Genomic DNA, 18,998 nt, shown 5'->3' with positions numbered 1-18,998 from the left:
TTTTTTTCCCCTCCAAACCCCACATATATATATAAATATTTTATTTTTTCCCTTTTTTTCCCCTCCCAAACCCACATATATATATAAATATTTTATTTTTTCCCTTTTTTTCCCCTCCAAACCCCATATACATACATAAATATTTATTTTTTCCCTTTTTTTCCCCCTCCAAACCCCATATACACATATATATATATTTATTTTTCCCCCCGTTTTCTCCCCGACTCCCCATGCCGGAGGACGAGTTCTACCTCTTCACCAACGGCACGGCGCCGGGGCCGTGGGACGGCCCCCAGTACCACATCGCTCCCCCCTGGGCCTTCTACCTGCAGACGGCCTTCATGGGCTTCGTCTTCGCGGTGGGGACGCCGCTCAACACGGTGGTGCTGCTGGTCACCGTGCGCTACAAGAAGCTGCGCCAGCCCCTCAACTACATCCTGGTCAACATCTCCTTCAGCGGCTTCGTCTCCTGCATCTTCAGCGTCTTCATCGTCTTCGTGGCCAGCTGGCAGGGCTACTTCGTCTTCGGCAAGCACGTCTGCGCCCTCGAGGCCTTCGTGGGGACCACCGGAGGTAACGGGGTGGCACGGCGCGGTGTAGGGTGTGGGGTTGTGTGGGGTGGTCGGGTTGACGGTGGCTGTGCCGTAGGGTTGGTGACGGGCTGGTCCTTGGCCTTCCTGGCCTTCGAGCGCTACATCGTCATCTGCAAGCCCTTCGGCAACTTCCGCTTCAGCTCCAAGCACGCGCTGATGGTGGTGGTGGCCACCTGGGCCATCGGCATCGGGGTGGGCTTGCCGCCTTTCTTCGGGTGGAGCAGGTGGGTGGGGAGGGGTGGGGTGGGGATGGGGTGGTGCCGTTGGGTGTCATGGGGTGCCATCGGGTGTCTTGGGGTGCTATTGGGTGTCACGGGGTGTCTTGGGGTGCCATTGGGTGTCATGGGGTGTCTTGGGGTGTCTTGGGGTGCTATTGGGTGTCACGGGGTGTCATGGGGTGCCATTGGGTGTCATGGGGTCCATCAGGTGTCATGGGGTGTCTTGGGGTGCTATTGGGTGTCATGGGGTCCATCGGGTGTCATGGGGTGCCATTGGGTGTCATTGGATGTCATGGGGTCCATCAGGTGCCATCAGATGTCATGGGGTGTCTTGGGGTGCCATTGGGTGCCATTGAGTGTCATGGGGTGTCTTGGGATGATATTGAGTGCCATGGGGTGTCTTAGGGTGCCATTGGGTGCCATGGGGTGTCTTGGAGTGCCATCAGGTGTCATGGGGTCCATCGGGTGCCATCAGGTATCATGGGGTGTCTTGGGGTGCCATTGGGTGTCATCGGGTCTCATGGGGTCCATCGGGTGTCATGGGGTGTCTTGGGGTGCCATTGGGTGTCATTGGGTGTCATGGGGTCCATGGGGTGCCATCAGGTGTCATGGGGTGTCTTAGGGTGCTATTGGGTGTCACGGGGTGCCATTGGGTGCCATGGGGTGTCTTAGGGTGCTATTGGGTGTCACGGGGTGCCATTGGGTGCCATGGGGTCCATCGGGTGTCATGGGGTGCCATCGGGTGCCTTCGGGTATCATGGGGTGTCTTGGGGTGCCATCAGGTGTCATGGGGTGCCATCAGTTGCCATTGGGTGTCACGGGGTGTCTTGGGGTGCTATTGGGTGCCATCGGGTATCATGGGGTGTCTTGGGGTGCATTGGGGTGCTATTGGGTGCCATGGGGTGTCATGGGGTGTCATAGGTTGTCTTGGGGTGCCATCAGGTGTCATGGGGTGGCTTGGCATACTATTGGGTGTCACAGGGTGCCATTGGGTCACGGGGTGCCATTAGGTGCCATGGGGTGTCTTGGGGTACCATCAGGTGCCATGGGGTGTCCTGGGATATCTTGGGGTGCTGTGGGGTGTCATGGGGAGCTGTGCAGTGCCACTGGGTGCCATAGGACTCCGTCAGGAGCCATGCAGTGTTTTGGGGTGCCATGCAAGGGGGTCCCAGAAGGGTCCCATGAGGGTGCCCTTCATGAGGCCATGAGGCAGTGCCATGGGGTGCTGTGGGGTGCCGTGAGGCTCAATGGGGTGCCATGGGGTGCTGTGTGGTGTCAAGGGGTATCATGGGGGTGCCATGGGGTGCCGTGGGGATGCTGGGGATGCCGTGGGGCTCAATGGGGTGCCATGGGGTGCCGTGGGGATGCTGGGGATGCCGTGGGGCTCAATGGGGTGCTGTGGGGTGCTGTGGGGCTCAAAGGGGTGCTGTGGGGTGCCATGGGGTGCCATGGGGATGCTGGGGATGCCATGGGGCTCAATGGGGTGCTGTGGGGTGCTGTGGGGCTCAATGGGGTGCTGTGGGGTGCTGTGGGGCTCAGTGGGGTGCCATATGGCTCAATGGGGTGCCATAGGGTGCCATGGGGTGCTGTGAGGCTCAATGGGGTGCCGTGGGGTGCCATGGGGTGCCATGGGGTTCAGTGGGGTGCTGTGGGGATGCTGGGGATGCCGTGGGGCTCAATGGGGTGCCATGGGGTGCTGTGGGGCTCAATAGGGTGCCATGGGGCTCAATGGGGTGCCGTGGGGATGCTGGGGATGCCATGGGGCTCAATGGGGTACCGTGGGGCTCGATGGGGTGCCATGGGGTGCCGTGGGGTGCCATGGGGATGCTGGGGATGCCATGAGGCTCAATGGGGTGCCATGGGGCTCAGTGGGGTGCCATGGGGCTCAATGGGGTGCCGTGGGGATGCTGGGGATGCCGTGGGGCTCAATGGGGTGCCATATGGCTCAATGGGGTGCCGTAGGTTGCCATAGGGTGCCATGGGGCTCAATGGGGTGCCATGGGGCTCAATGGGGTCCCGTGGGGCGCCATGGGGCGCCATGGGGTGCGACGGAGCCGCGCCGCCTCCCCGCAGGTACCTGCCCGAGGGCCTGCAGTGCTCGTGCGGCCCCGACTGGTACACGGTGGGCACCAAGTACCGCAGCGAGTACTACACCTGGTTCCTCTTCATCTTCTGCTTCGTCGTGCCCCTCTCCCTCATCATCTTCTCCTACTCGCAGCTGCTCAGCGCCCTGCGGGCCGTGAGTGCGGGCGGCAAGGGCTGGGGGGGGTGGGATTGGGATTGGGATTGGGATTGGGATGGGGATGGGAAGGGATGGGATTGGGATTGGATTTGGGATTGGGATGGGGTGGGATTGGGATTGCGATGGGGATGGGGTGGGATGGGATTGGATTTGGGATTGGGATGGGGTGGGATTGGGATTGGGATGGGATGGGGATGGGATTGGGATGGGATTGGGTATGGGGATGGGGATATGGGATGGGATGGGAATATGGGATGGGGATGTGGGATGGGGATATGGGATGGGAATGGGTACAATGGGATGGGATGGGATTAGGATTGGGATGGGATGGGGATGGGAGGGGACAGGGAATTGGGATGGGGAATTGGAAGATGGGATGGGATTGGGGATGGGATGGGATGGGAGAGAACGGGATAGGGATATGGGATAGGGTGGGATTGGGATATGGGATGGGATTGGGGGTGGGATTGGGATCGGGACAGGATGGGATTGGGGATGGGGTGGGGATGGGGACAGAGATGGAGATGGGGTTGGAATGGAAATGGGATTGGGATGGGGACAGGGTGGGGATGGGATGGGAATATGGGATGGATTGGGATTGGGTTGGGAATATGGGATGGTGATGGAGCAGGGATGGGATAGAGATGGGGATGGGATGGGGATGGAGACAGGGATATGGGATGTGGATGGGATGTGGATCAGGATGGGGAGGGGATTGGGATGGGGATGGGAAGGGGTGGTGATATGGGATGGATTGGAATGGGGTGGGATTGGGAGATGGGATTGGGTTGGGAATATGGGATAGGGATATGGGATGGGGATAGGGATATGGGATGGGGCTATGGGATGGGGATGGAGATACGGGATGGGGGTGGGGATAGGGATATGGGATGGAGATATGGGATGGGGATACGGGATGGGAATATGGGATGGGGATGGGGATATGGGATGGGGATAGGGGATGGATTGGGATTGGGTTAGGAATATGGGATGGTGATGGAGCAGGGATGGGATGGAATGGGGATGGGATTGGGAAAGGATGGGGATGGAGACAGGGATATGGGATGGGGATAGGGATATGGGATGGGAATATGGGATGGGATGGGGATACGGGATGGAGATGGGGATATGGGATGGGGATATGGGATGGGCATAGGGATATGGGATGTGGATGGGGCTATGGGATGGGGCTATGGGATGGGGCTATGGGATGGAGATGGGGATATGGCTATGGGATGGGAATATGGGATGGGTACAGGGATATGGGCTGGGACTATGGGACGGGGCTATGGGATGAGGACGGGGCTGGAGCTACGGACCGGGACCGCGGCCAGGCCACCACCACCCACGGGCGCTGCCTGTCGCACGCAGGTGGCGGCGCAGCAGCAGGAGTCGGCCACGACGCAGAAGGCGGAGCGGGAGGTGTCGCGCATGGTGGTGGTGATGGTGGGCTCGTTCTGCCTGTGCTACGTGCCCTACGCCGCCCTCGCCATGTACATGGTCAACAACCGCGACCACGGCCTGGACCTGCGCCTCGTCACCATCCCCGCCTTCTTCTCCAAGAGCGCCTGCGTCTACAACCCCATCATCTACTGCTTCATGAACAAGCAGGTGGGGTAAAGGGGGTGTTTTGGGGTGTTTTGGGGGTGTATGGGGTGTGGGGGGGATGGGGGAGATCCAGGAGGGAGGGTGGTGTTGGGTTGGGGGTGGTCATGGGGTAGGGAAATTGGGGAACCCGAAGGGACGGCCATGGGGTAGGGGTAGGGGTAAGGGGTGGGGTTGGCGTGGTGCTGGGAGGGGAGTAGGGGAAGGAATGGGGATGGGGACAGGGATGGGGGCACCATGTTCCTATTGGGAGAGGAATTGGGGTCACCATGTTCCCATTAGGATAGGGATAGGGTCACCATGTTCCATTGGGACAAGAATAGGGTCACCCTGTTCCCATTAGGACAGGGATGGGGTCACCATGTACCCATTAGGATAGGGATGGGGTCATCGTGTTCCTATGGGGTCACCATGTTCCTAGTGGGATAGGGTCACCATGTTCCCATTGGGATAGGGATGGGGTCACCATTTTCCATTGGGACAGGAATCGGGGTCACCACGTTCCTATTAGGACAGGGATGGGGGCACCATGTACCCATTAGGACAGGAATCGGGGTCACCATGTTCCCATTAGGACAGGGATGGGGTCATCATGTTCCTATGGGGTCACCATGTTCCCATTAGGACAGGAATCAGGGTCTCCATGTTCCTATTGGGATAGGGATGGGGGCACCATGTACCCATTAGGACAGGAATCGAGGTCACCATGTTCCCATTAGGACAGGGATGGGGTCATCATGTTCCTGGTGGGATAGGGTCACCACGTTCCATTGGGACAGGAATTGGGGTTACCATGTTCCTATTGACATAGGGATGGGGTCACCATGTTCTTATTGGGACAGGGATGGGGTCACCATGTACCCATTAGGACAGGGATGGGGTCACCATGTACCCATTAGGACAGGGATGGGGGCACCATGTACCCATTAGGACAGGGATGGGGTCACCATGTTCCTATGGGGTCACCATGTTCCCATTAGGACAGGAATCAGGGTCACCGTGTTCCCATTAGGACAGGGATGGGGGTCACCATGTTTCATTGGGACAAGGATGGGGTCACCATGTTCCCATTAGGAAAGGGATTGGGGTCACCACATTCACAATGGGACATGGATGGGGATCTTGTTCCATTGGGACAGGAATCGGGGTCACCATGTTCCTATTGGGATAGGGATGGGGGCACCATGTTCTTATTGGGGCAGGAACTGGGGTCACCACATTCCTATTGGGATAGGGATGGGGGTCACCATTTTCCATTAGGATAGGGATGGGAGCACCATGTACCCATTAGGACAGGAATCAGGGTTACCATGTTCCTATAGGGATGGGGGTCACCACGTTCCCATTACGTCAGGGATGGGGTCACCATGTTCCCATTGGGATAGGGATGGGGTCACCATTTTCCATTGGGACAGGAATCGGGGTCACCACGTTCCCATTAGGACAGGGATTGGGGTCACCACATTCCATTGGGATAGGGATGGGGTCACCACATTCACATTGGGACATGGATGGGGGTCTTCATGTTCCATTGGGACAGGAATCGGGGTCACCGTGTTCCTATTGGGATAGGGATGGGGGTCACCACATTCCCCTTGGGACAGGAATCGAGGTCACCATGTTCTTATTGGGACAGGGATGGGGTCACCACGTTCACATTGGGACAGGAATTGGGGTCACTATGTTCCCTTTGGGATAGGGATGGAGGTCACCAAGTTCCTATTAGGGCAGGGATGGGGTCACCATGTTCTTATTGGGACGGGGATGGGGTCACCATGTTCCCATGAGGACAGGGGTGGGGGGCTGGGGGACACCACATTTCATTGAGATGGGGATGGGGAACCCTACATCTCATGGGGGCAGGGATGGGGACACCACATTCCATGGGGACAGGGACGGATGTCACCACATTCCTATGGGGACAAGAATGGGGGACACCAGGTTCCCATGAGGACGGGGATGGGGGTCACCATGCTCCTGTGGGGACAGGGACGGGGACACCACATTCCTTTGGGAAGGGGGGACCCCAAGTCCCATTGGGACAGGGATGGGGACATCAACGTTCTATGGGGCCAAGGATGGAGGACACCACACGTTCCAGGGGGACAGGGATGGGGACACCAGGTCTCTTGGGATCAGGGATGGAGACACCATGGGAAAGGGATGGAGACACCACGTTCAATAGGGCCAGGGCTGGTAACACCATGTTCCACGGGGACAGGGATGGAGGACACCACACTCTTATGGGGCCAAGGATGGGGACACCACACTCCTATAGGGACACCATATCTCATGGGGACAGGGATGGGGACACCAAATTCCACAGGGACAGGGATGGGGACACCACACTCCTATAGGGACACCATATCTCATGGGGACAAGGATGGAGGACACCACATGTTCCATGGGGACAGGGATGGGGACACCACACTCCTATAGGGACACCGTGGGGACCCCATATCTCATGGGACCAAGTATGGGGGACACCACACTCCTACCGTGACTGGGATGGGGGCCACCATATCTCATGGGGGACAAGGATGGGGCCACCACACACCTACGGGACCGAGGCTGGGGACCCCACAGGGGTCGGGGGCCGATCCCAAATCCATCCCCCGCCTGCCCCACAGTTCCGCGCCTGCATCATGGAGACGGTGTGCGGGAAGCCCATGACGGACGACTCCGACATCTCCAGCTCGGCGCAGAGGACGGAGGTGTCCTCGGTGTCCTCCAGCCAGGTCAGCCCCAGCTAGGAGCCCCCCCGTGGTGGCCGGGACCCCCCCGTGGTGGCCAGGAGCCCCCCAAGGTGGCCGGGACCCCCCCGAGGTGGCCGGGACCCCCCCCTTGTAAGGCCTTAGGATGTAGGGCAATAAACGCTGCTGCAAAGCTGAGCCTGTCCTGCGTCTCGCTGGCCCCATAAGTGTGGGGTGGGGTTGGGGGGGGATGTGGGGGGGCTGAGTGGGGCCTAGAAGTATGGGGGGGGGGTGGAGGTGGGGATTGTGACCCCCACTGTGGGGGTGTGATGCTGTCTGTGGGGTGCAATAAGCCCCATCTGTGGGGCAGGAGGGGTGTTGAGAGCCCATCTGTGGGGCTGGGGTCACACAGAGCCCCTATCAGTGGGGCAGGAGTGGTGCTGAGACCCCATCTATGGGGCTGGAGTGACAGAGAACCCCTATCTATGGGGCAGAAGCATGACTGTGACCCCCATCTATAGGGCTGGAATGACACAGAACCCCTATCTATGGGGCAGGAGTGGTGCCAAGCCCCGATCTATGGGGCCGGGGTCACACAGAACTCCTACTTATGGGGCAGAAGCATGACTGTGACCCCCATCTATGGGGCTGAGAGCCCATCTGTGGGGCTGGGGTCACCCAGAACCCCCATCTATGGGGCAGGAGCGTGACCACGGCCCCATCCCAGCCCCCCAGCCCCCTCCCCACCCCCTGCTCCCACCACTCCCCAATTACCGCACCAGCCCCGCACCCCACAGCCCCACCACGCTATGGGGCCGGCCAAAACGGACTGGTTGGGGGCTAAAAGGGGTCGGGGTGGGGGCACACAACCCCCCCCTCACCCCAAAAAAAACCCCGGTGAGGGCGCAGCGAGAGCAGGGCCGGGATGGAAACGCTTTTATTGGCAGCCGGACGCCGGCGGCCGCGCTCCGCCGGGGTTTGGGGGGGGGGGAAATCCCCGGGTTTTAGGGTGGGGGGGAGCACAGAGGGCTCTGAGCCCCCCCCCAAACACAGAAGGAGTTTCCTCCAGGCCTCAGGGGTTGGGGATATATCAAAAAGTGTTATTTTAGGGGGGGGGTTACATGAGAGAGCAGACGAGGAGTACACAACGCGCAGCCCCCCCCCCCGGGGCTGAGCCGCCGCAAGGAGGAGGAAACCGACCCCAAACCTTTACGGGGGGGGCTCCACGCTGCGCCCCCCCAAGCCCACGGCCCCGCTGAAGGCACTTGGAGCGGCGCTGGGCGTGCAGAGGAGGCAGGGGGGAGGCCTCTTTTCCCTTCCCCCCCCCCACACCAAGCCCGGAGCAGTGCCCGGATCGCTTGCCTTACTAGGAGCGGCGGCGGCGGGCTCTGAAGGGCTGCCAGGAGGGCGGGCGAGGAGCCACGGCCACGGGCACGGCGATTTTGGGGTCCCAACGGAGCCCAACGGGGCGAGGAAGAGGACGGGGGTGGCCCCGGAGGCGCGGGGAGCAGTCACGAGTCCGGGGAGCCCGGTGGTGCCTCTCCTCGCGGCGTCCCGGAGCTCGGCGTTGGGGTTTTGGTGTTCCTCCTTTCCTTTCCTTCCTTCCTTCCTTCCCCCGTTGTTGCAGCTAAAGGGTGTAAAAAAAATGAGAAAAGGGGGGAGAAAAAAAATAAAAAAATAAAGGGGGAGGGAGGGCGGAGGGGAAGCCCTCGGCGCCGCGAGCTCCGGGGCCGCGCGTTCTTGGCATGCCGCGGGAGCGATAGGAAAATCAAAAAGGGAGCTCGTTAGGGTCGTCAAATCAACATGAAATCTTAAAAAAAGAAAAAAAACCACGGCGGGTGGGGACGGGGAGGCAGCCGAGTCCCCCCCAAGCTCCTTTGGGGGAAAAAAAAGGAGAAAAAAACAAAAAAAAAAACAAAAAAGGACGGGTGAGAGATTCCGTTTTCACCTCCTAGCCTGAAATCACAGTCTCAGTAGCGAAAAAAAAAAAAAACAACAAAAAAAAAAACATGTTTCTCGTGATAATCCAGAAAGTGTAAAAAATAAATTATGTTCAGAAACGGCTCTGCTCTGTCCAGCCCTCAAAACTCGTCGTGCCGCACCAAGGCCTCCCCGAAGTCCGTGGCCTGGCTCCCCACGAACAGGTCGTATTTCTCCACGATCTCCTCCTTGGTGAGCTTCCCGTCCTGCGGAGAGGGGAGCAGAGGTCACCGAGGGGGGGAAAAAAAACCAAAATAACCCCAAAATGTGATGCTCTGGGGGTCCGGGCACCCCAAAAAGCCCCCCCCCCCCCCCCAAAAAAAAAAGGAGGTGCTGTCCCCACCTTGTTCTGGTCGGACTCGTAGACGAGGTGCCGCGCCTCCGCCTCGGCGTGGTCGTAGTCCGAGGGCAGGATCCAGTCCTTGGTCTCCTCTTTGTCCATTTTGCCGTCGCGGTTTTTGTCCCGGAACTCCACGAACTGCTCCCTCTCCGTCTTCACCCACTCGGGCTCGTCGGTGTCGCCGTCGTGGCTGTACATGTCACCTGCGGGGCAAGGGGGTGACCCTCAGCTCCTAATTTCATTGCATCCCACCCCAAAAAACGTCCTGGGGGCGGGCGGCTCCCCCTGAGGTCATTTTTGAGTTAATTTTTGCGTTGATTTTTGAGTTGAGTTGTTTTTTGAGTTGATTTTTGAGTGATTTTTGCATTGATTTTTGAGTTGAGTTGATTTTTTAGTTGGTTTTTGAATTGATTTTTGAATTGAGTTGATTTTTGAGTGATTTTTGAATTGAGTTTATTTTGCATTGATTTTTGAGTGATCTTTGAATTGAGTTGATTTTTGAGATGATTTTTGCGTTGATTTTTGAGTTGAGTTGATTTTTGAATTGATTTTTGAATTGATTTTTGAATTGATTTTTGAATTGATTTTTGAATTGATTTTTGAATTGATTTTTGAATTGATTTTTGAATTGAGTTGATTTTTTAGTTGGTTTTTGAATTGAGTTGATTTTTGAGATGATTTTTGCGTTGATTTTTGAGTTGTTTTTTGAGTTGACTTGAGCGATTTTTGAAATGATTTGAGATGTTTTTTGAGTTGATTTTTGAATTGAGTTGATTTTAAGTTGATTTTTGAATTGATTTTTGAGATGATTTTTGAGTTGAGCTGTTTTTTGAGTTGATTTTTGAGTGATTTTTGAATAGATTTGAGTTGTTTTTGAGTTGCTGATTTTTGAGCGATTTTTAAGTTGATTTTTGTGTTTATTTTTGAATTGAGTTGATTTTTGAGATGATTTTTGAGTGATTTTTGAATCGATTTCTGAATTGATTTGATTTTTGAGTTGGTTTTTGAATTGATTTTTGAGTTGAGTTGATTTTTGCGTTGATTTTTGCATTGATTTTGGAGCCGTGTGCTCCTCGCCGCCCTCGCCCCCCCCGGTTTGGGTATGGGTGCTGGAGCAGCTGTCGGGCTGGGAGGCCGGGCAGTTGGCGGGCGCAGCGAGCTGGAGCAGATGTTCCCTTCTGTCTGGGGCCCGGCCTCACAGAATCGCACAATTTCGAGGTTGGAAGAGCCCTTCAAATCATCAAGTCCAACCCAAGTCCTCCACTAACCCAATAACTCTAAAAACTCTCAATCTTAAACATTTTATAAACACCCCCAGGGTTGGGGTGACTCCACCACCCCCCTGGGCAGCCTCCCAACCCTTTTGGTGAAGAATTTCATCCCAAAACCCACCCTAAACACCCCCCCTGGTGCAACGTCACCCCGTTCTGCCTCACCGATGTACTCCTCCAGGTCGATGAAGCCGTCCCCGTTCTTATCGATGTCCTCCATGGTCTCCTGCAAGAAGGAGCGGGTTTATGGCCAACGGGGTGGGGTGGGTGGGTATAGGGGAAGCCCCCCAAGTCCCGGTGGGGTGCACCCACCTGCACCACGATGTCCTTCATGTAGTCGTACTCCTCGGGGTGCAGGAAGGCGGTGAACTCCTCCTTGGTGGCCGTCAGGTCGCCGTCCCTGTCGGCCTTCTTGAAGCGCCGCTCGTCCCTCACCATCATCTGCTTGTAGTTGAAGCCGTCGTCAGGGTCGGGGTCGTCTGGGGGGAGAAAGGAGAGCTTCAGCCCGGCTCGTTAACCACGCTAATTAACCGCCAGGCTCGTTAAGCACCACACCAATTAACCGTGACGCCCTAAGCTGCGAGGAGGAGGAGGAGGAGCTGCAAGCGGCCCGGCGAGGGTGCTGCACGCCACGGAGCGTGGGGTTATTTTTTTTTTTGTTGTTTTTTTTTTTTTGGGGTGTTTTTGGAGGAAAACGGGCAAAGGGAGGAGCTGTGCTGGGAGCAGGCGGGGCGCTGGCTTTGTCTGTTTGTCTGTCTGTCTGTCTGCACCCCCCTCCAGCAGCGGGTACGGGTAGAGGACAACACCAAAGGGGGGAGGCTGAGAGGAGGTGAGAGCCAGGCTAAAAAAAGGCCGGCGGGCGGCCGGGCTCCGTTTACAGCCCCGGACAAAAGGCTGGGGATTAGGAAGCTGGGGGGGGGCCAGGGGGGTGTTAAATATAGCCGGGGGGAGGGTTTATTTCCAGGCACCCCCAAGGCACAACTAATCCTCGGCTCCTCCTGCTCGGAGCTGGCTTCTGAGGAGTGGCCCCGAGCCGGGTCGGGCTCCTTGGGCCACCAGCGGGCCCCCTGGGGGGCTGTGAGACACTGAGGGGGGGCAAAAAAGAGCAGAAATGGGGAAAAAAGGAGTAGAGAGAGGCGGCTGTGGCACAAGGGGAGCGTTGTATGGGGCAGGAAGGGCCCCAAAAGGAGAAGGGGAAGCTTGGAGCTGGCCCCGATGGCCGAGTGGAAGGGCAGTGAGAGCGCTTCGGGCTCCGGGACCCGAAGTTTGTGGTGCTGAGCAGCGACCTAAATGCGTTATTTTTTTGCTTTAAAGGGTTTTTAAGAGGTCGCTGCCCTAAAATGAAGCTCGTGGGGATCCATCCCGCTCTCCTGGAGGACGGCAGGGATGTGAGACGGGCTCCCGAGGCGATTCCGGGCTCGGCCGTGCCTTGGCCCCGCGTCAAGCCCTGCGCGGGCGTTCCCAGGGCTGCTGCTGCCAGGGGAGAGGAGGAGGAGGAGGAGGAGGAGGAGGAGGAGGAGAAGAAGAAAAAGCAGGAGGAGGAGAAGCAGCAGCAGCAGGAGGAGGATGGTTTCTGATAGATGGGGGACGAGGGCAGAAGCCGTCCCTGCAGCGGGAGCGAGCAGCGCCCGTGCTCCTTTTTTTAATTTTTTAATTTCTTTTTCTTTCTCTTTTTGGGATCGTTTTTAGGATTCCCACACCCGCAGCCCTTCAACCCCTTTTTTTGTTGAGTTTTGCTGAGTTTTTGGGAGCTCGGAAAGCGGCCGTGCCAGCCTCTCACAGCTCTCCCTCCCCGCACGAGGTCTCTTATTTTGCCGGGGGTCTCCAAAACCAGAGGGGGTTTTGTGGGGTGGGCTTGGGGGGGGGGCACCTGGGTTTTTAGGGCAGAGCAGAGCGAGCTCAGGGCTCAAAATCCCTGAGCTGAAGCGGCTCGGGGAAAGATGGATGAGCTGTGGGGGGGGCAGCGTGCTGCATTTGACTATCTTTGGCAATATTTAGCCAATTGAGCTTTGATTTCGTGCCGCCGAGCCGGGCCATATATGTCCGCGCAGCGAGGGGGGGGGCAGCTCCCCAGCACAGCTCCTCCCTGCGCCCCCCCATAAATAAAAATAAATAAAAATCCCCCAGCTCCGTGGGCAGGACCCCGAGAAGAACCCAAAAGCTGGGCAGAACCCGGAGCCGGGGGGGGGGGGGGGGGGCAGCGGGGATCCCGACCCCTTTTTTTTGTTTTTTGTAGGGCTGAGGAAGGGATCGGGGTCCCCGCAGGTTGGGGGGGGGGGGGCAGCTTTACCCAACCAAGCGCATCGATAAAGCAGAGGGCTCCCCCGCCCCAAAATCTGGGAGAGTTTGGGGTTTTTCCAGGGGGCTTTTTTAAACGAGGCTGAGGGAAGGAGCCGGGCTCACCCCACACACCCTGGTGGTGGTGGTGGGGGGGAGGGGGGTTTTGGGGGTTTTTTTTTGGGGTCGGGGGGGCTCTCTGCTTTATGGAGCGGGGCCCAGCAGCGGGGTCAGCCCCCCCCCAGGGGCCCCTTACCGAGGTAGGTGCCATAAGTCACGTTTCTGTACTCATCCCAGGAGATAAATCCATCTTGGTTCAGGTCGAACTCCTGCCACTGGCGTTCGACACTCTCATACACGTATTTCTTCTGGGCTTTCTTAATCCAGGCTCGCAGCTCCCCCTCCGTCACCAACCCATCCTTATCCGTGTCTATCTTATCTACAATCACTCTACAAAGAACAAAAAAGGCAAAAAAAAAAAAAAAAAAAAGACGTTTCAAGCCCCGGCTCGGCGCCGCGGCGCTCCCCGGGGCGCCCACCTACCTAGGATGTAGCCGTAGGTGGCATTTTTATATTCCTCCCAGGAAACGAGGCCGTCCTCATTGAGGTCGTGCCCCTTCCACTGCCGCTCTACATCCTCGTAAATCCAGCGTTTTTGGGCAAATTTAATCCAGGCTTTGAGCTCTTCCACCGTTACCAACCCGTCTTTGTCTTCGTCTATCTTACTTACAATCTTTCTGTGGGGAACGCAGAGAAAAAGCCGGCGCAGGTTAAGGGGAAAGGGGAGGAGGGGTGGGTCCCACCGTCGGGGTCTCATTGAGAGGGGGGGGGGAGTGAGGATCTCACCTCCTGTGCTGCCGGACCCCAAAACGGGGCTGGGGCCCTCGGGATCCACGGGGGATAAAACCCCGAGGGATAAACCCCCGAGGAATAAGACCCCAAGGAATAAACCCCCGAGGAATAAGACCCCTGGGGGATAAAACCCCCAAGGAATAAAATCCCTGAGGAATAAATCCCCAGAGGAATAAGACCTCTGGGGGATAAAACCCTGAGGAATAAAACCCCGGGGGGATAAACCCCCAAGGAATAAAATCCCTGGGGGATAAAACCCCAAGGAATAAAACCCCAAGGAATAAAATCCCTGAGGAATAAATCCCCAGGGAATAAACCCACGAGGAATAAGACCCCAGGGGGATAAAACCCCAAGGAATAAACCCCCGAGGAATAAAGACCCCGGGGAATGAAACCCATGAGGAATAAACCCCGGAGGAATAAGACCCCTGGGGGATAAAACCCCAAGGAATAAAACCCCAGGGAATAAACCCACGAGGAATAAAACCCAGAGGAATAAGACCTCTGGGGGATAAAACCCCAAGGAATAAACCCATGAGGAATAAAAACCCCAGGGGATAAACCCCCGAGGAATAAAATCCCCGGGGAATAAAATCAACAAGGAATAAACCCTGGAGGAATAAGACCCCTGGGGGCAAAATCCCAAGGGAATAAAACCCACAAGGAATAAACCCTGGAGGAATAAAACCCCCTGGGGGTAAAACCCCAAGGAATAAAACCCCAAGGAATAAAACCCCCGGGGGGTAAAACCCCAAGGAATAAAACCCCCGAGGGAATAAACCCCCCCCCCGAGGGAATAAAAGCACTTTCCAGCCCTTTTTTCCCCATTTTCGGGGTAGCTCCGTGAGCTCGCAGCCCCCAAGGACCCCACGGGGGGGGATTTTCTGCCCCACAGGGCAGCCCCCACCCCAAAACAGCCCCCGGGGAGGGAGCAGAGCCACAGCAGCCCCGCGAGGAATGCGGCAGGTGGGAGCGGGGCCGGGCGCTGTCATCACCCCACATTTATCTCCCCCCCCCCGGTGCTTTTTTTTTCCTTTCCCCCCACCCCGGGGGGCTTCGATTTAAAGCCAGCCCCGTGCCCCCACCCGCTCCAAACACCCCAAGGCCAGCAAAGGGATGGGGCGAGAGGGTTTTGAGCGCTCCCAGCTCCTCCTGGAGGGATCCAGGGCGCGGCTGGACGCAGAAACACGATGACAAGCGAATTTTGGGGCTCCCTGGGGGGCCCCCAAGCAGCCCACGCCCACCCCCCGTGCACCCCGGGGTGAAATCGGGGCCCGGGGCACCCAGCACCGCGGTGCTTCCGTGCAGAGCCACCTCCAGCCCCTCTTGGGGGGGCTTCAAGGAGCACAGCCCCGGACCCTCGTGGCTCCTGGGGGGCAAAGTGTGGAAATGGGGAGGGTTTTTGCAAAAATGGGGAGGTTTTTCACGAAAATGGGGAGGTTTTTGTGAAAAGGGGGACGTTTTTTGCGAAAATGGGGAGGTTTTTGTGAAAATGGGGAGGTTTTTCGTGAAAACGGGGAGGTTTTTTGTGGAAATGGGGAGCTTTTTCGTGAAAACGGGGAGCTTTTTTGTGGAAATGGGGAGCTTTTTCGTGAAAACGGGGAGCTTTTTTGTGGAAACGGGGAGCTTTTTCACGAAAACGGGGAGCTTTTTTGTGGAAATGGGGAGCTTTTTCACGAAAACGGGGAGCTTTTTTGTGGAAATGGGGAGCTTTTTCACGAAAACGGGGAGCTTTTTTGTGGAAATGGGGAGCTTTTTCACGAAAACGGGGAGCTTTTTTGTGGAAATGGGGAGCTTTTTCACAAAAACGGGGAGCTTTTTCACGAAAACGGGGCTTGGGAACCACGCAGGGGGTGCCCACAGCCGGTGCTGGGGGGCTTAGGGGCAAGGAGCAGGGGGCAGAGCACCCATTTGGGGTCCCGGGGGGGGTTTTGGGGAGCGCCACGGCGAGCAGGGCAGGGCTCCTGATTAGAAAAACAAACTCGTTTTGGTTAATTAGCTCGGAGCAGCCCCGTTACGAGGTCCCCGTGCCCCGGGCCGGGCCCCGCTGGCAACGTTTCCAGCGGAGAAACTCAGCCAGGGAGGCACCGCGGGGTTAGCAAAACAACAGCCAGGGGGGAGGGCAGCCAGCACGGCCCTGCCCCTCCCCCTGGGACCATTCCCCGCTCCCAAACTTCCCAAACTCCCCCCCAAAAAACAAAAAAACAAAAAAAAAACGGAGTAGAACGGGGCGGAGGGAGCCCAAGGGGGTTGGCTCCATGCTTCCCCACGTGGGAACGGCCTCGGTTTTTTTTTTTTTGGGGGGGCTGCCAGGGAGGTCGGGGCCCCTTTCCCGAGCCAAAAGGGGAACAACTGCGGCGGCAGCTGCCCGGGGAGAGGCAGGTGGCAGCGGGAGGAGAGGCACCGAGGTTAATTTTAGAGTTAATTGGGAAAGAAACGCTGGGTTTTTGGGAGCTGGGGGGGGGGTTGGGCACGTGCGTCGCGCAGCGCCGGCTATGGACGGGGGATTTGGGGGTCCTGGGGGGGCTTCCTCTGACTTTGGGGGGTGAATTTGGGGGTCCTGGAGGGTGTTTTTGGGGCAGGGAGCAGCAGGAAGAGCTCAGCACCCCCACGAGCACTCCAAACGCTCTATTTGGGGGCCGCCCCCTCCCCCCCAGCGCCACGTCCCCCCTTTTTTGGGGGCGTTTTTTGATTTTTTCCCTTACCCCAGCCTCTCCTTGCTCTCCTCCGGCGTCAGCTGGTCGAAAGTTTTGGCCTCGTCGGCCCCCAGGAAGGCGTCGTGGTCGTAGTCGAAGCTCTGGGCGTCGTCGTGCACCTTGTCGCTCAGCTGGGCCTCGTGGTGCACCCGCTCCTTTTTCTCCGTGGGTTTGGCCCCCACGCAGGCAGCCCAGAGGGACAGGCACAGGAGGAGCTGCTGGGTGCTCATGGTGACCTGTGGGGCACGAAGGGGGGGGTTTAATGGGTCGTGGGGGGGGGTTGAGCAAGGCCCCGGGGCCACCTTGGGGTGCTGGGAGTCATCCCCCGGCTCGTTTGGGTGGTAATTAGTGGTAAAAGCGGTGCTGGGTCGTAATTAGTGGTAAAAGCGGTGCCCAAATCCTTCTGTTCGTGGTTAATGGTAAAAGGGGGGGGCTGTCCTCGAAGACACAGAGCCCCCAGGCCTCCCCCTGCCTCGTTAGCTAATTAGTGGTGCCTGATGAGCCCCTGGGTGAGACAGCCACGGAGTCCCAGAACCGCCAGGGGTGGAAGAGCCCCCCCAAAATCCGCTCCGACACCCCACCACCACCGATGTCACCACCAAGCCCACAACGAGGACCCCCCCCCACCCCCAGCCCGCGTCGCTGCACGGGGCTGGGGCGGCCAAAGCGCAGGACCCGGTGCTGAGGCGGGGAAGAGCCCTCAGAGAGAGCACCCAAGGGTGCACGCCACGGGCAGGGATGGCACCCACCACGTCAGGGTGCCCAAAAACCCCGTCCAGCCTGGTCCCGAGCACCCCCAGCTCCTCCGGGCAGCCCGTCCCAGGGTCCCACCACCCTCAAAATGAAGGATTTCCTCAAAACTCTGATCCAAATCTCCCCTTTTTCAGCTTAAGACCACCCCCCCTCGTCCTACAGCTCCCTACCCGAGCAATGAGCCCTTCTCCATCCTTTTACCAGCCCCCTTTAGGTACAGGAGGGCTCCCCAGAGCCCCCCCCTCAGCCTGCCCCTATAGCAGAGGCTCTCCAGCCCTTCATCATCCTCATGGACCCCCCCCCGGACCCCCTCCCCCAGCCCCACATCCCCCTGCTGGGCCCCAGGGCTCCTGAGGAGGGCAGAGCAGGGGATCACCACGTCCTGCTCCTGCCTCTGCCCTCTTGGGACCCCAAAAAACCACCCCAAAACCCTTCCTCACCTCCACCACCGCCATAACCACATCCCTGGGGGGGTCTCTCCCAGCCCCTGACCCCCCCCCAGGTGCAGAACCTGCCCCAAGACCCCCTCTGGTGCCCCCCCCATCCACGGTTCCCTTCCAAGGCCCCGACCTTTGCCAGTGACCGAGGCGGGCACGAGGGCGGCCAAGACAAACAGAGGGGGCAGAGGACGGACGGACACACGGACACACGGACCGAGGGGGGGGGGGGGGGGCAGAGGCTCAGGGCCCACTCAGGGCAGCACAAGGGGGCCCTGGGGCGGGCCCGGTGACCCCCACAACCCCCTAAAGTCTTTAATTTCACCCCAAACCCTTTCATTTCACCCCAAAACCCCCTAATTTCACCCCAAACTCATCTCATTTCACCCCAAGTCCTCTCATCTCACCCCAAACCCTCTCATTTCACCCCAAACCCTCTCATCTCACCCCAAGACCCCCTCATCTCACCCCAAGACCCCCTCATCTCACCCCAAGACCCCCTCATCTCACCCCAAACCCCTCTCATTTCACCCCAAACCCCTCTCATTTCACCCCAAACCCCTCTCATTTCACCCCAAACCCCTCTCATTTCACCCCAAACTCCTCTCATCTCACCCCAAACCCTCTCATTTCACCCCAAACCCCTCTCATCTCACCCCAAACCCCTCTCGTTTCACCCCAAACCCTCTCATTTCACCCCAAATCCTCTCATCTCACCCCAAAACCCTCCCATTTCATCCAAAACCCTCTCATCTCACCCAAAATCCCCTCATCTCACCCCAAAACCAGCACCGGGAGCCCCCCCCCAGCCCCGTTACCGAGCGCCCCCCCCCCGTTGCCATGGCAACGCCAGGCCCCAGACCCAGGACCAGGCCCCGGGGCCGTGACCAGGCCCCCGCCGCCACGTGACCGCTCCCCCCCCGCCACGTGACCGCCCCCCGACCCCCTCAGCCCCCCCCCATCTCCCCCCGTTCCCCCCCCGCCCCCCTCCGTTACCCGCCGGTGCCGCCGCCGCCCGCTCTCCCCTCCCGCTCCTCCGAC

General features: G+C 58.3%; 2 protein-coding genes across 3 annotated transcripts; one reads left to right on the top strand and one right to left on the bottom strand.

Annotated features, from left to right (window-relative positions):
* Nucleotides 1-225: 225 nt before the first annotated feature.
* On the top strand, nt 226-7,411 carry OPN1SW (opsin 1, short wave sensitive; the record flags this gene model as incomplete). Its single annotated transcript, XM_084281680.1, has 5 exons — nt 226-573; nt 649-817; nt 2,885-3,050; nt 4,425-4,664; nt 7,289-7,411. The coding sequence occupies exons 1-5, from the start codon at nt 231-233 to the stop codon at nt 7,409-7,411; spliced, it is 1,041 nt and encodes a 346-aa protein (XP_084137806.1). The 5' UTR covers nt 226-230.
* A 1,869-nt stretch (nt 7,412-9,280) lies between these two features.
* On the bottom strand, nt 9,281-18,998 carry CALU (calumenin). 2 transcript variants are annotated; one of them, XM_084284171.1, is made up of 7 exons: nt 18,954-18,998; nt 16,777-17,003; nt 13,763-13,956; nt 11,255-11,421; nt 11,108-11,168; nt 9,675-9,874; nt 9,281-9,537 (listed from the first exon to the last, which is right to left on the bottom strand). In XM_084284171.1, exons 2-7 carry the CDS (start codon nt 16,995-16,997, stop codon nt 9,433-9,435), a joined length of 948 nt encoding a protein of 315 aa, XP_084140297.1. In that variant the 5' UTR covers nt 16,998-17,003; nt 18,954-18,998; the 3' UTR covers nt 9,281-9,432. The 2 variants fall into 2 exon arrangements, with proteins under 2 accessions (XP_084140297.1, XP_084140298.1); XM_084284172.1 differs by lacking the exon at nt 13,763-13,956 and adding an exon at nt 13,476-13,669.

Source organism: Netta rufina (genome assembly GCF_964035555.1).
Source record: "Netta rufina genome assembly, chromosome: 1".
Classification (NCBI taxonomy): domain Eukaryota; kingdom Metazoa; phylum Chordata; class Aves; order Anseriformes; family Anatidae; genus Netta; species Netta rufina.
This window is presented reverse-complemented; position numbering and strand designations above follow the sequence as displayed.